Raw genomic sequence first — 15,563 nt, 5'->3', positions numbered from 1 at the left:
GTGCCAGTTAGATGGACTGCCGAGTCTCAGTCATGTAAAACGCGCCGAAGCTTGACTGCCGCTCGTGGAAAAGTCAAACAATGTGGCCGGCGGCGCTTTTGCCAGTGGAAATGAAACCAGCGGTGACCTTGACATCGCGGCACCAACGGTTGTTGTCAAGCTGCTTAACTTTCTTTCCTGCTTTTGGAATGTTTTTTTGGGGTGGTGGTGGTGGTGGTGAGGGGGGGTGATGGCACATCATTAATTTGAGAACGAGTCGATTGCGACGATGAGTCTGAAAGTGACCAACATTTGATCTTGCCAACATTTGATCCACAAGAAATGTAGGATGGGAAAACATAATAATAATAATAATAATAATAATACATTTCATTTCTAACGATGAAAAGGTTTCTTCAGCCGTCATCTGTACTTCTTTTGAAGGTGTCGGACATTTCGCTTCTTATTCAAGAAACTTCGGCAGCAAACTAAAGTCTTACTGGTAGTTTAGGCCCTATATATATATATATATGTATATATCCCTACTGTCCAGATATGGCGGTGCCGGACTCTGCTATGATAGGTCCCTGCTCTCAGGTTGGGGGGAGCAGAGGACTACTCCCTGCCACTCCACTGATTGTTCCTACTGTCCTGACTAACGACGAGCCTGAATGCCCCACTTCCACCGGTATCACCTCATCAGTATTCCTAATCCTATTTTGCCTAAGTAGGCTGTTGTACGAACGATCCAAATTGAACCTCACCCCACCAAACCCGTTTAATGAAGGATTTAGTTGTTTTATGAAAATTGCTTCTTTTACTCCCCTTTCAAAGCATCTATGTTCTTTCGCTAAGATTTTAACCTCATTGTCGTCAACTGAGTGGTTTCTAGCTTTTTTTAGCTTTAAAAGAAAATCGCTTCTTTTACTCCCCTTTTTAACCATCTATGTTCTTTCGCTAAGATTTTAACCTCATTGACGTCAAATGAGTGGTTGCTAGCTTATAGGTGCATATGTACTGCCGATTGAGGCCCAGTAGTATTATCGTTGCGATGTTGATAGTCCTTTTTGGAGAATTTGTTGAGTCTCCCCAATGTACTGCTCTTTACAATTTTCATTCTTACAATGTATTGAATAAACTACATTACAGTAAAGTCTCGTTATATCGATATCGGATATATCGATAGTCCCGGTTATATCGATATTTTTTCGGACTCCCTTGAATATCGATATAACGAGACTTTACTGTACTTTGTTTTTCATTTGACAGCCTATCTTTTGGATGCACTAATAGTAAGACAAATAGATAGAAAGCTAGCTAGCTAGCAAGCCGATAGATAGCTAATAGCTAGCCAGCTAGATAGCTACTGTACGGTATTACAGAAAAGACAGCACCCATCTTCCCTTTTCAGACAGATTATCAAAAAGAAATACATAAATAAATAAATACACAAACAACAATTACTCAATCACTGTCATTCCCAAATGTATTCGGGAATTGGTTTTGGTTTTGGTGCCAATAAAGTTCTGGTCAGACCTCTGGAAATGTTTTTCCCTTCCACGAGCGGGCAGCATTTCCCTTTTTTCCTTCAACTGCCCGACTGACCTTAAGTCATTCACTGCCATTCCCGAATTTTGGGAATTGAAAAGCATGAGGTGGAGCGCCAGTCCCGAATTGTTTCGGGTTTTGGTTTCAGACCTCTGGCAATGTTTTTCCCTCCCACAAGGGGCAGCATTTGCCCAATTTGTACAGCAGCCCCAATTTCAAGCTCAGGCAACTCCAGACCCATATAATTTAGGAATTAACTCTTTTTTTTTTCTGATGAAAGAAAAGAGTCTAAGGTTTGTTACGCTGCCTTGAATGTATATGTCGTCCTAAAACTCAATATTATGAGGGTCCTGCAATTTGAGTGAAAATGACAAAAACCCTGGCACTTGAGTGGACTCATTTTTGCACATTGTCTGGCAGTGAATGATTTAAAGAACCCTTCTTCGAGCTAACAGCATGGGAAAACACCTGACCGGTGATTGCATCCAGTGTAGAACAATATTTGTTTTGCACGAGATGGCTCACCTAGAAAGCAACATCCCAGTCTTGGACTTTGGTCCCATAGAAACAGACAACGCAAAATGTCTATCTGAGACGATTTCCTCTTTCAGGAAAACCTCAACTTGACGTCAACCCCGATGAGGACCTCGTAGAACATTTGGATTGCGTTTGGTCTTTATTTACACAGACATCGAGGTCCAATTTCTCACGATAGAGAGTTGGGGAGATAACGCCGGGTGTCTGGTTCTCACTTTCAGTCCGCCACTGGGAAAAAGTATGACCTCAGACAGAGCGCAGAGACAATATGTGGGGTGTCTGGGATGTGTTCCGTGAAGTTTTTATGTTGTGGGGTGTTGGGATTGCATCTGGCGGCAAAAAAAAAATGAACACAGTGTCCGCCATTCATCATTCTGAGAACAGCGTGACTGCGATGGTAACTTTGAATACTTGACATCAGTTGAATGGCAAAATGTAGCAATTTGCATCAGGCCCGCCAGGGTTGAAAATCGTTTCTGAACGCAAGCGATGAGCAGAACTAGAGACGCTGATGCGCAACGCAATGGGACCATTTCGGATTTGCTGGTATGGGGGCAAATGGGCTCTTTTAATTTCCACGATGAGAATCCCGTCTTCATTGTGAGATGATGCTTATACGTAAATTTAGCGTTTCACTTTTTGGAATTCTCCCCTAACGAAGCCTTTTGTGGAAAATAAGCGTCGTGGTTCAGTGGTTGGGGTCGATGCCGTAAACGACCTCATTGGGGTGGCCTTTTATTCCGTCGCTAATGACATTGACGGGTCACTGCGAACGCTTGCCAGAAGCTGCCGCGATTCAGGAAGAACCAAGCCTTTTCCTCTTCAGCTTGTACCCACGTCCTGGAGGCCACCTAGCAACCCGCACAAACTTTGGGACCAAAATCCCTCTGTGATCTCAACTCAATGTTTCCATCAAAACAATTGGTGACTATGAATCCCCCACTTTTTACCTTCATATCTGGAGAAAATGTCTCCACCGTGTTCCATCTGTCATCGTCTTTTGAGTTACATTTCAACTACCATGAGCGCAGACAGAGTCCGCCTGCATATTATAGTCCCGACTCACTTCTTGGTATGTACTTACTCTTACCCTCAATGAATCTTTTCATCAATGCTCACTGTCACTCCACTGGCCTCCAAACTCAAATAAGGAAACAGTAGTCCCTGGCAATATTCCACAAGGAGGAACTTCAAATTGTGTCTAGCCTTTCGATGGAATGCAATACAATACACATTGATCTATATAGCGCTTTAACAACAACAGTTGAAGCTGTAACAAAGCACTTAACATGGACAACTATCACATACAGGAAATAAAGCAGTCACAACGATGGTAGAAAGCACAAGAGAGTAAAACTAAGATCAAGTCTGAATCGTGCTGAGTCAAATGCCAAAGAGTACAAGTGAGTTTGTAGTGAGGGTGTATTTGATACATTTTATTACATAAAGTAAGCAGGAACAAAATCTCAAACAACAACAACGTAGCAAACAAAACCAAGAGTAAAATATGACGAGATGCAACCTGACAGGGTGAAACAAACAACGACCTGACACTGAATGGTCATGCCGGGAGTCCTTTTAACTGCCACTGATTAAAACAACCAACACCTGTGCAGCTGCATGCAGTGCCACTGGTTGGTCGCAAACCGAAACGTGACAATAAGCTCCCTCTTACAAGTACCAGTCAATGTCAATGCAGTGTTATGCAGAATGATTGTGCATGTACGCACTTTTCAAATAATCTATTGAACAGTTCCAACTCAAGCCGGCTGCTTGTTTCAGGTTTTGGCCACGGGAGGGTCGTTACTATGCCCCACTAAGCTTTAAACGGCATTGCCTAATGACGCATTGTGACATTTGATGTCACCAAATGATATCCACCGGCTGTTGACATCGAGGCACCGCATTCCACCTTCACGCGGCAACGGGACCATTTGCAAGCGCTCAACAGCACGGATGGAGGCCATTTGATGGCTCTGCTAATTGAGCCCCAGCAGGGATGGCGGAGCTTTGCCAATGAAAGACGGAGGACGCCTCCCGTGACATCGCCGCTCAATGGAAAGCTTTCAGTTAGCCAGCATTCAGCTATGTGACTTGAGTAGGTGGTCTAAACTTGACCATCTGTCAAAGCTCTGTTTGGTACCACCACGGCTAAGTCAGGCATAGCCACAGAAGCTAGCCTGCACATCGCTGATATGTATGTTCAAAGTGTGTTTGTGTGTAGTCCAACTTTTCCAATACCTTTTGGATGTTCCCTTGCTTCCAACTTAGTTGGAACGGTTTGGTTGAAGCTTGTTTTTCGTTCACGGGGAACAAAGCAAAGTCAGTATAGGCTCGGGCTAGAAAAGAGGAAACTGGTGTAATCGTAAGGGCGAGTACATTTTCTCATTTTCACATCCTGCGTTGCGGTAATCACATGCCCTTTCCTCTAAAAAGTGCTAGCTAAAAACTAGCTCGATTGTTTTTCGAACCAATCTGTTCTTTTTTCTTCAATATGCTGTGTAAAATCATTGGTCTCTGATTAAGATCTTAAACCCTTTGGATAGGCACATTTTTTTAATGTTATTTGTTTCCGAGATACCAAGGTGACGGCATTCACTCTTCATGAGGCACTATTCTGAAGTCATGAAGTAAACCTGCAACTTTTCTGGCCAAGATTGAAATCAAACATTTCTTTGACTGTTTACATTTTTGCCCTCAGTGAAAATCGTCAAAAATCGCTCCAATCTCTCGTAAAATGATTCATCATCTGGATAACTCGTTGCTCCTTTGTTGTTGTCCACACGCTCACCTACCGTGCAATTTCCCAGCAGCTGCAGTCCTGTGTGATCACAATTCTCTCAGTATTTCTACACTGTGCATGATACAGATCATGTCAAGACCCCCCCCCCCCCCCAAACTCCCCACTCCCGGTGATCATTCTCACATCTCCAAAATGTGATATTTGCAATTCCGATCCAACATGTACACCCACTCCAAGTGGCTCCTTCACTAAGCCTGATAGATGACCCTTGAATGTAAATAGAATGGTACATCATCGCTCCAAGTGGGCCCTTTCCGCCAAATAAAAGCAGAACTGTCGGCTAAATTCATCGGCGGAGGCGTAACGTCAAAGCTGCACTCTTGAGCTATCGCCATCCAACGTGAAGCCCTCTTTGTTGTGGGGATCTCCAATGCAGACTCGCCCGCGGCAGGTGAAAATGTGTGATGCAGAGAGACTACATCATAAAACATACCAGAAACGACTTTAGACCTCCCACGCGCTAAAAGTCATAAAAGTGCCTCTTTATCACACGCGGAGCAGCATCGCATTGAACAAAAGGGAATTAAAGGTCTGTTTCAACAAAAATGTTCAACCAAACCATGCATTAGTGTACTGGTGTCAAACTCAAGGCCTGAGGGCCACATATGGCCCCTACATTATTCTCTGTGGCTCGCGAAAGCAAATCAAAGAGGTCAACTTTCCTACCACCTGCGAAAATCTCTACCAAAATTTTCAATTTTCATTTTTAATAAAAAGAGTGATGATGTCAGCATTTGCTTATCACCAAAAAAAACCTTCATTCAAAGTCAAAGTCAAAGTCAGCTTTATTGTCAAATATGCTAATATGCATGACATACAGCACAGATGAAATTACTTCATTCCAGTAACATAGACGTTACAATGTAGTGTCTATGTTACTGGAATGAAGCTAGCGTCGCTACGTGAATAAACCGTTGATCCTGACTTCTTTCAGTCATAATCAGAATGGGAATCATCTTTATTGCCAAGTATGTAGAACACACAAGGAATTTGTTCCCGGTAGAACACGCTGCACTAGTATCATCATCAAAAAATTGCAAAGGGGCACTATACAGTTCTATTTGGTTGATTCTGATTCTGATAATAAGGGAAACTGGAACTGAAACAGGCCTGTGACATAAAATGAGTTTGACACACTCGTGCCACACAAAACATAGCATCTCAGAAAGCCATTCCATCTGGTCATCCTTTTTTACACAACAACCTACAAGAGGCTTGATAAGAAAGTGCATTGTTATGCACATTTTTGAGCAAAAATGTCACCAAACTGGACGAAAATGTTGTTTGATTAACAAAACTTGAAGAAGACGAGAACCAACAAAAAACTCAGTTCAACCATATCTAATTTTAGATGACACATGCACCGAGGTGCCATTCGTCTTATCGGCGTTCACGCTATTGTCACCGTTGGACAACTGTTGTGGTGACTCCGTGAGTGAGACAGCACAGTGCTCATCATAAGTGCCTGGGGACAGCTGCCAAGATAGCATTTATTAATCCTCTGATACCACTCGCATCCATAAAAAAAACATATTGCGGGGGAGGGGTCGCAATATTTCCAGTTAAGAAAAAAAAACTAGATTTATTTCTGCGACAGTAACAAATAACCCTTGTTTCCCCATTAAAATAATTCACGTCAATGCTTTTGGAGCGAGGAAATGTCTCATTTCATCTGCAATCCTTGATTATTTTCTTCTGATGAAACTGTAATCCTTTCGTTAGTAGTGAAGGGCGCGTTTCAATTGTTCTCCATGTAAAATAGAGCCCCTTCCCTACACCCCTTCCCCACTTCCATTTCCCTCTCACACACTTCCCTTAAGTGGAGATAACATCTGGGATAAGAAAGCGGTAAAGAGCAAAGAGGGGATGGGAGGAGGGAGCGTGTGTGTGCGTGTGTGTGTGCGTGCGTGTGTGTGTGTGTGTGTATGCGTGCGTGCGAACTCTTAAAATGTGTGTTCGATCAGCCTCAGGGAAGGAACCATTGGAGATAAGCTTGTGACAGCTGCCAAACACCTCTGTGTAAGACTGGTGCTGTGTGTGCATTAGTAATGGACCCGTCCTATAAGGAGGTGGGTTGGGGGCGGGTTATGCCTGAATCCCCGCCACCTGCCGGCTTGAGTCCCTTCTGGCAGGTGTGACTTGGTGTGTGTGTGAGTCGTAGCCCTGATGATCATGGAGCATATGCGGCAGTGTTATCGAGAGCCAGCATCTCCAGGCAATAACATGAAGATCGCTGAGGGTGGAGATTTGTGCAATGCGAAGAAACGCGAGCGAGCTTTACCTTTTATGAAAAGCAAACGCCGACTTTGTCTGATGACAAAGTAAAAATTGTGCTCAAAGCGCCATTTAAGTTGGAACGCCCGAAAATTGGACTGATCACAAATCAACAAATAGAAGAGCCTCAGATCTCCGTGAGAGGGGGAAGTACCTTTTCCTGCCAGGGTTCAAAGGTTAAATTCACAAGCAGGTGGCAGACTCAAAGTGATCCCGAAGCCGGACGTTCATTGCACGGGCTGTATTATTCCCAAGGTCGGCCATCTGTTTCAATGACATCTTTGGGCATCGCCGAGAAAGAATCACGTTGCGTTTTGACAAAGTCGCAAATTGTCGAGCGTTCATTAATCGTCTCCCCGTCTCCCACCCGTCAGCCTGCCACTGCAACCTGCACGCTCGCCGCTGCCGCTTCAACATGGAGCTGTACAAGCTGTCAGGCCGCCGGAGCGGCGGCGTCTGCCTGAACTGTCGTCACAACACGGCGGGCCGCCATTGCCACTACTGCAAGGAAGGTTTCTACAGGGACATGACCAAGTCCATCTCACACCGGAGAGCTTGCAAAGGTAAACATTTGACGGTACACATGACAAAAAAAATACACACAACTTGTACAGTGAAACCTCGGTTTACGAACCTCTTGGCTTACCAACTTTTCGGTTCACGAACCTTACATTTATGAACATTTTACCTTGGCATACAAACTATTTTTTCGGGATACACACGGAGCTGCCACAATGACTGATGTGTTGTTCGCGAACGAGCGCGTTCTCCTAATAAGAAAATGGCGGCCACTGTTTTTGTCCTCTATTCCCTGCCCCCAGTCTTCGGTTAAAGCCACGTGATTGGTCAAGAAGGCAGCAGTGGGGGATGGGTTACAGAGCGAGAGAGAGTGGATCAGGGACGTCATGGTGGAATTTGTACGTCTACTACAAGCTAAATGTTGAAAGCAAACACGAAGCTGTAGCATCCATTGACGAAGAGAGTGTCTCACATCTCCTGTCCCACATAAATCCGCTTCAATTCCAAGCCGCGACAGTTCCACATACGCATCGGCGCTCTGCGCTGACGCTCCTTTCTTCTTATCGCGGGCTCCTCAAGCCATGCATCCATCCAACCGCAGACTGTCCAACAGCACCGACCTTCCGCTGAACAAAGCGGGGCTGTGAAGATGCTGCCCATAACAGGCTCAAAAAAAAAAGCACAATGGCCCCTTTGGTGTCCAGCGATGGCAGTCGAATGGCTCCGACATTCCTCCCATTCAAAAACAGTACTGGCATATTCATGCTGCCGAAAAGGCGCAAGCGCTCAGTACAGTCTCTTACAGAAAATGCTGAAAAACAATCCGTATGCATTCCACACGACGCCCAACAACACAAAGTGACAAAAGAAAACACAAAACAAGACAAAAAAAAAAAAAAAAGCAAGGCTCATGTGAGCACTTGCTGATGACTGCCTATTCGGGCGCCATCTTGGACTCCTTTTTGTGTGTGTGTGTGTGTGTGTGTGTGTGTGTGTATGGTTGTTTCGCTCCAGACTTTGACAGTACATGCAAAAGAAGACCTTGAATCCCGTGTTGAAAAGTCAACATTGTCATAACGGGGGCTTGCGGAGTCGTCATCGAATACGAGTCACTCTGTCAAATTCCAGTAAAATAATCCCTTTGTTGGCAGTTAGCAGGCAATCCTACACGGTCACGCTTGAAGTATTAAAGGAATTCTTTGGAAAGTTTGGAATAAAGCAGCCACCTGTCTCCGCACCGGTGAACTGACCCGCACCGCTGCAAAGCTATTTGGGGGTCCCCTGCCAATGACTGACAAGACAAACATAACAAACAGAAGGTGCGAGGTGTGAAGCGGCTCACTAATCTCTTCATGCCTGTTTCACACGCGCACACATAAACGGACACAACACACTGGGGCGCAGGTGCGGGCGCATACCTCCGGTCTCAGGCCGAGCGGCAGAGGATTATTGGAAACAGAGACCACAAAAAAAGGTCTGTGTGTGTGGGGGGTGGGTGGGCTTCTCTGTAGCTCTTTTTTTACCACAGCATCGGGGTTGGTTTACCGCGTGCGGTCAGGCAAAAGTTTGATCGATCACCCGCTCTTGGAAATGGTCCTTCACGCCGTTGTTCAAGGCCGCCAGTCTAAACATTTGCACGCATCGGAAGGAAGAGGAGTGAGATTCCCAGTTTTGAACCCGGCGCCAGGTTAATGCGAGAGAGCGTTCTCGCTCAGCCCGATGATGGAGTGACATCCATTCAAGTCTTTTCTAAACACTCCAGACGAGAGCTGAAGCCCCGTCGCTAGCCGGCACAGCCAAACAGCCGGATGGGTCCCTTTTCTCCTCAGGTGACCAAAACGAGGCAACCCGACCTCCGTTAAGGAGCTTCTATTTATTGTTTCAATCAGCCCGGCGGCCCGCTTTGCTGTTGTTGGACAGGAAATGGAAGGACTGTGCCAACGCAGCCCGCAGGAAGTCTGCTATTATTGCCCAATCCTCCCGCCTCACTTGACGTACAACTTGGATGGCCACTCACCGGCAGAATTTCCGGTGCCGGCATGGAACGGTTTCACGCTTCATTTCGGCGATGGGCACCCCTCATCAAGCCAAGTGTAAACGGGGTTCTTGGAGAATCACAAGTATAGAACCTCCCGTCCTCCCTCCCCCCTTTTCTTCAAATGTCCGGAAGCTGAAACAGAGGAGAGCAAATTGATCCATGTCACACTGACCGGAATCTGCTTATAACTCATTTGCTGCCATTTCACAATTTATTCGAGAATTGAAAAGTATGACGTGGAGCGCCATTCCCGAATTTCTTTGTTTTTTTTTTTTTTGTGGGGGGTGCCTACAAGGCGCTGGTCTGACAGTGTTTTCCATTCCCCTAGGGGGCAGCATTTGCCTTTTTTCCTTGTTGGCACTTTTTTTACAGCTTCAGCTGTTGTTGAAGCGCGATATAAATCAATATGCATGTATTGTATAGTATTTTGTGGCGCCTCCCCCGTTTCAAGCCTAGATAACTCCAGACCCATATAATTTAGGAATTAACTTTTTTCTGATGAAAGAAGAGAGTCTAAGGTTTATTTCGCTGAATTGAATGTTGATGTAGTCCTAAAACTCACTATTCTGTGGGTCCTGCAATTTGAGTGAAAATGACAAAAACCCTGGCGCTGGAGTGGACACATTTTTGCCTATTGTCTGGCAGAGTTAAGATAAGATAACCTTTATCTATATAGCTTATCTCCAAACCTTTGCAAAGGGGGCCAGTTTTGGTGTGCTAAAAATGTCACCATTTTAGAAAATTGGCGGTCTCATTCAGTCAATTACAGACACTCCCCAACTTACAAACATTCGAGTTACGAAAAGCGCTACATACGAACATTTTTGCGGGTACTGTATGTCGAAAAATGTTTGGACAGATATGCTGTAAATTAGATTTTGGATCGCGTGCCTCTTCCCGGCCGAGCTCGCTTGCGATTGCCTGCATACTATGCTTCACGCACATGCACGCACGCAGACACATTGGAGGTTTCAAGGGCTGAATGCTTACACGACGGACACCAAGGCTGACTAATCAGCGCCCAGCTACGCTGAATTTTGCATACAAGTTCAGGCCCCGATCCGCCGAGCTTGCTTACTGAGTAGAGTATGTTGGCGGGGAGGAAATCCCTCTTCCCAGTTGACGCTCTGAGGAAAAGGCGCCCAGCTCACTTCATATTGGCTGCGTAGAGTATGTGGGCGGGGAGGAAATCTCTCTTCCCTGTTGACGCTCCAGGAGGATGCCATGCATAACAAAACGTAATGGTACGTAATTCAGTCATTATTTGCTAGCAGCTTCAGCAATGGCTTACCGAAGACCTAAGGATATACGGTATGTCGTCGTCCTACAGTAGGTGTGAGTTTATTTTACGACTGTTAGAAGGTCTGTGTTTTATACTTCCCCGTTCAGTGTTTGACTTAAACATGCAATACATACAAATGATAGTACTGAAGCAATTTACGAACAAATTCACCTCACGAACGACCGCTCGGAACGTATCTCGCTCGTAAGGTGGGTAGCGTCTGTACTCATGCTAATTTGCTGTTCCTAGTTGAGCCTCTAGATGGCAGCACTTGGCACACGCAGGGAACAGCACAACTGGCCAATTTATTAATTCTACATGTGGGTTCACTGTCGAGTTCAACAGCGTTGCTGGCTATAGTGGTGGCAGCCGTAGAAAAAAAAAGGTCTGGCGGTCGTGGTCGTAACTCGCGCCGGTCGTAAATCGAATGTTACCTGTATCTAAGATAAGTCAAACTGTCAGTACCTCTCTCGGTTCCTACCAGGCAACACTTTCGGCGCCAATCTGAGAGCTTTGCTCGTACTTCAAGCGCTGTGTCTCGGTCTTGTAATTGTTTGGAGCAATAGTCACGCAGCAAATATCTCACATTGAACGTGCAGCAAACCGCTTAAGCAGACTTTGAAGTGCTCAACCGTGAACGGGAAACATTATTCAGCTAGTGTGCACAAGCGCGTCACTGCCTTTTTTTAAAAAGCTTTGCAGTGGAAACTCAATCTGAAGAGCACGCAGCATGTCTGATCACAAACGTCTGCGCTTCGAGACGCGCTCCCACCCGAAACTCTGTAACGAGGTGCTTTTATGCTGGTGCGAGGCCTGCTTCCCCTTCACTCTGATGTAACTGAAAGAAAATCCACTTGACTCCAAATGGGGAATGACTTCTCAGTATGTTTGAGTATTTGGATGACTGTCAATATATGGAACCAAAAGGAGGTCTAACTATGCGCATGGGCAGTTTTCCTTCTTTTGCTATTTCTCGTCGACGTGCACCGGCAGGAATGCGGCGCCCGCACCGCGGTGTGAGTAAACGCAGCCGTCTTGATTCCGCTCCAATTAAAGCAGCTCCTCTTATTCCCTTTAAATTCAGAGCAGGAGTTGAAAACAGTGAGATGGCAGAACATCGGGGACTCGCTGGAGGAAGGAAGATCGACACTTAATGATGTAGTGTGTGTGTGTGACAACCAACGCACACACACATTCGCACACACATTTTGCCGCAGTCAAGGGAGAGTGTGGTTTTAGAACTACAGTGAGACCTCAACTTACGAACTTAATTGGTTCCCAGACAGAGTGTGTAAGGCGAAAAGTGTGTATCTCAAAAAAGAAATTCCCATAGGAAACCATTAAAATGGGAATAATCCGTTCCCGATTTTTCCATAAAATATACTTTTAAACTAAATAAGCCTTAAAACTACACACAACATACCTTATTCTATGTATAATAAATGTGCTATTGTATTGTAATGAAAGAAATACACTGAATTGTATCATAAAGTCACTTTATTTACATTTGTGATGGTCATTTATGGCTTGATGGAATGGTGTTGGAGGTCGAAGGTCAAAGGGAATTGCTGTTTGGAAAGAGTTACATTCCATAAGGACTGTAATTAAAGAAATAAACTGTGCTATAAAATAAAGTCGTTTTATTTACCTTTATGATGGTCATTTATGGCTTGATGGAATGCCGTCGGAGGTCAAAGGGAATTGCTGTTTGGAAAGAGAGGCGCATTACATGAGGACTGTAATTAAAGAAATAAACTGTGCTGTAAAATAAAGTTGTATTTACCTTTTTGTTGGTCGTTGATGGCTTATGGAAGAAGAGTCACCTTCCATAAGGACTGTTGGTAACTTAACCTCTGGTGTTGTTCGGTCGTGCGCTTCCGCCGAAGATCACTCCGCCAGCCGTGGTGAGTGTGTATTATGAAAATAGTGCTTATTATAAGGTTTAATTTTAATAAATTTGACGTTTGTAAGACGAAAAGTTTGTAAGTTGAGGTCTCACTGTATATCAAATCAGGACTTGGCTTCATGTCTCTCATGTCATCTCATTGTCCCCCTTCTCCTCAGCATGCGACTGCCATCCAGTTGGAGCGGCAGGGAAGACGTGCAACCAGACGACAGGCCAATGCCCTTGCAAGGACGGAGTTGCGGGAATCACCTGTAACCGATGTGCCAAGGGATACCAGCAGAGTCGCTCTCCCATCGCTCCCTGCATCAGTAAGCTTTTCTGACAACTTTGCGATTTCTACTTCTTCATGTCTCATGACCTGAATCGGTGGAGCCGCTTAACTCATTCACTGACAAACGATGTGCAAAAATGTCTCCACTCCAGTGACAGGGTTTTTGTCATTGTCACTCAAATTGCAGGACCTACAGAATATTGAGTTTTAGGACTACACAAACATTCAATGTTGCGGCTGGGGACGAGAACTTGAACTCTCTTCTTTCATCAGAAAGAATAGTTAATTCCGAAATTATATTGGTCTTGGGGTATTTGAGCTTGAAATGGGGGCAGCTGTACAAAATACAATACAATACACATACAGTGATACATCCGCTTACGAACTTGTTTCCCAGAAAGTGTGTGTAAGGCAAAACGTTTGTCTGCCAAACATTTATTTCCCATAACAAATCATTAAAAATGAAAATAATCCGTTCCCAGGTCCCCGTAAAACATAATTTTCTACTAAATAAACCTTAAAACTCCACAAAATATTATTTTATGTATAATAAATGTGCTATTGGATTGTAATTAAAGAAATAAACTGTACTGTATAATAGTCGTTTCATTTGTGATGGTCGTTGATGTACAGTGGGGCCTTGGCTTACGAACTTAATTGGTTCCCAGACAGAGTGTGTCAGGTGAAAATTGTGTATCCCAATAATTAATTTCCCATAGGAAACCATTAAAATGGGAATAATCTGTTCCCAGGTCTCCATAAAATATAATTTTCAACTAAATAAGCCTTAAAACTACACACAACATACCTTATTCTATGTATAATAAATGTGCTATTGTATTGTAATGAAAGAAATACACTGCAGTGTATAATAAAGTCACTTTATTTACATTTGTGATGGTCGTTGATGGCTCTTAATTGACACCTGTTGCTTTCTGACTTGGAAGGTCTTACGAAACTGAGGCATCACATTATCATTCATCATGTTGATGATTATCATAGCCACAGTCTTTTCTGGGTGGAGATGTTCAATAAAAGCCTGCACATCACAAATTCTTCAATGCTGCTTTCAAGGATCGAAGGGTAACATCATGGCAAGCCTTTTCTATCAGCTGAACAACTGATACTGTTAAGTTCCGAGCATGACAGGGATAGCTGACTCGTCGGAACGTTAATAAAAGGGGTTGGATCCCAAAGCAGGCGGCAGAGACGTAGGTGCGGGCAGAAATTTTATTACAACAAAAGGCGCAAGTTCGATGATTCCACCTACCCGGAATGATGCGACAAAAGAAAGCGGGTGGGGACGATCCGTCCAGCCAATCAAACTAGGCAAAATAAAATGGCACGCGGGCGTGAAAAAACTCGCGATCCCGGAAAGCAACAAACTTACTCCATCGCGGCTAACAATCACCTCGGGCTAAGCAAACTCTTGTGCTGGCAAGTCCAAGACACTGGTGAGGCGCGAGGGATCGTAATCCTGTCACTGGTGAGGTGACAGCGACTCGTTGAAATGTCCCAGTATCAGTGATCAGGGGATTGACAGCAGCTGGTGGATGTCGGGAGCGGCGACCCCGCCCCAGCTGTCAACTCTCACATGACAAGTACGGTGTCATTAGTCACGTGAAAGCATCGAGTAAATAACGCCTTTGTGGAGCAATGGTAGACTTAGCATATCGGTACCGGGCTCTTTATTTGTAGAATGGTAGTAGAAAGTTACTCTCAGGGAAGTGACACACAGCCATGTGTCAGGCTGAGATTCACATGAAAGCCGCGGTGCGCACCTGTGGCAGCACAAACGCACACCTCGTTCGTGTTTCTCAATGATCTCCTTCTTCTCCTCGACTGTAATTTTGTTTTGTGTCTTCTTCGGCTGAACACGAGCCTGTGGTGGGGTCTTTTTCGGTCCCATAAAAGCAAGACGACGTGAAGACGATCAACGTGTGTACTCATAGAGGGGGTGTGGAAAGGTAGGCCGGCTGGGGCGCTGTTCGGTCGTGTGCTTTGGTGTTCTTCCGCGGAAGATTACTCCGCCAGCCGTGGTGGGGGGTGTGTATCCCGAAAAGTAGTGCTTAATCCAAGTTTTAATGTTCAGAAATTTAACGTTCGTAAACCGAAAAGTTCGGAAGGCAAGGTGTTCGTAAACCAAGGCCCCACTGTAGTTGCCTCTTGATGATATCCGAGTGAAGTTGCCACGCTTTCTCTGTGATAATACCCTCACTCACATCGTCCCCTGCTGGCTGCTTTTCGTTAATCCAATTCAACAGTAGTTTTTCAACCTCTTCTATTGCCTGAGACTGTTGCTTCGACAACACAGAAAACCCTTAGCCACACTTAGCAATGATCGACTTGGCATACTGGTACTTGGACGCTAAATCATACAAACGCACAGCTCATTTGTGTTTTTCG

At 44.8% G+C, this 15,563-nt stretch overlaps 1 protein-coding gene across 1 annotated transcript in view; it reads left to right on the top strand.

The window, feature by feature from the left end:
* Nucleotides 1-15,563, top strand: part of ntn1b (netrin 1b) — a 42,714-nt gene that overhangs the window by 5,183 nt on the left and 21,968 nt on the right. The window contains exons 3-4 of the mRNA XM_089018715.1: nt 7,516-7,704; nt 13,045-13,194. Coding sequence (XP_088874841.1) covers nt 7,516-7,704; nt 13,045-13,194 — 339 coding nt within the window. The remainder of the gene's footprint in view (nt 1-7,515; nt 7,705-13,044; nt 13,195-15,563) is intronic.

The sequence above is a fragment of the Hippocampus bargibanti genome, linkage group LG17 (genome assembly GCF_051943395.1).
Source record: "Hippocampus bargibanti isolate YZ-2025 linkage group LG17, ASM5194339v1, whole genome shotgun sequence".
In the NCBI taxonomy this organism is placed as follows: domain Eukaryota; kingdom Metazoa; phylum Chordata; class Actinopteri; order Syngnathiformes; family Syngnathidae; genus Hippocampus; species Hippocampus bargibanti.
Note: the sequence above shows the minus strand (reverse complement) of the source record. Positions and strands in the feature narration are given on the sequence as shown.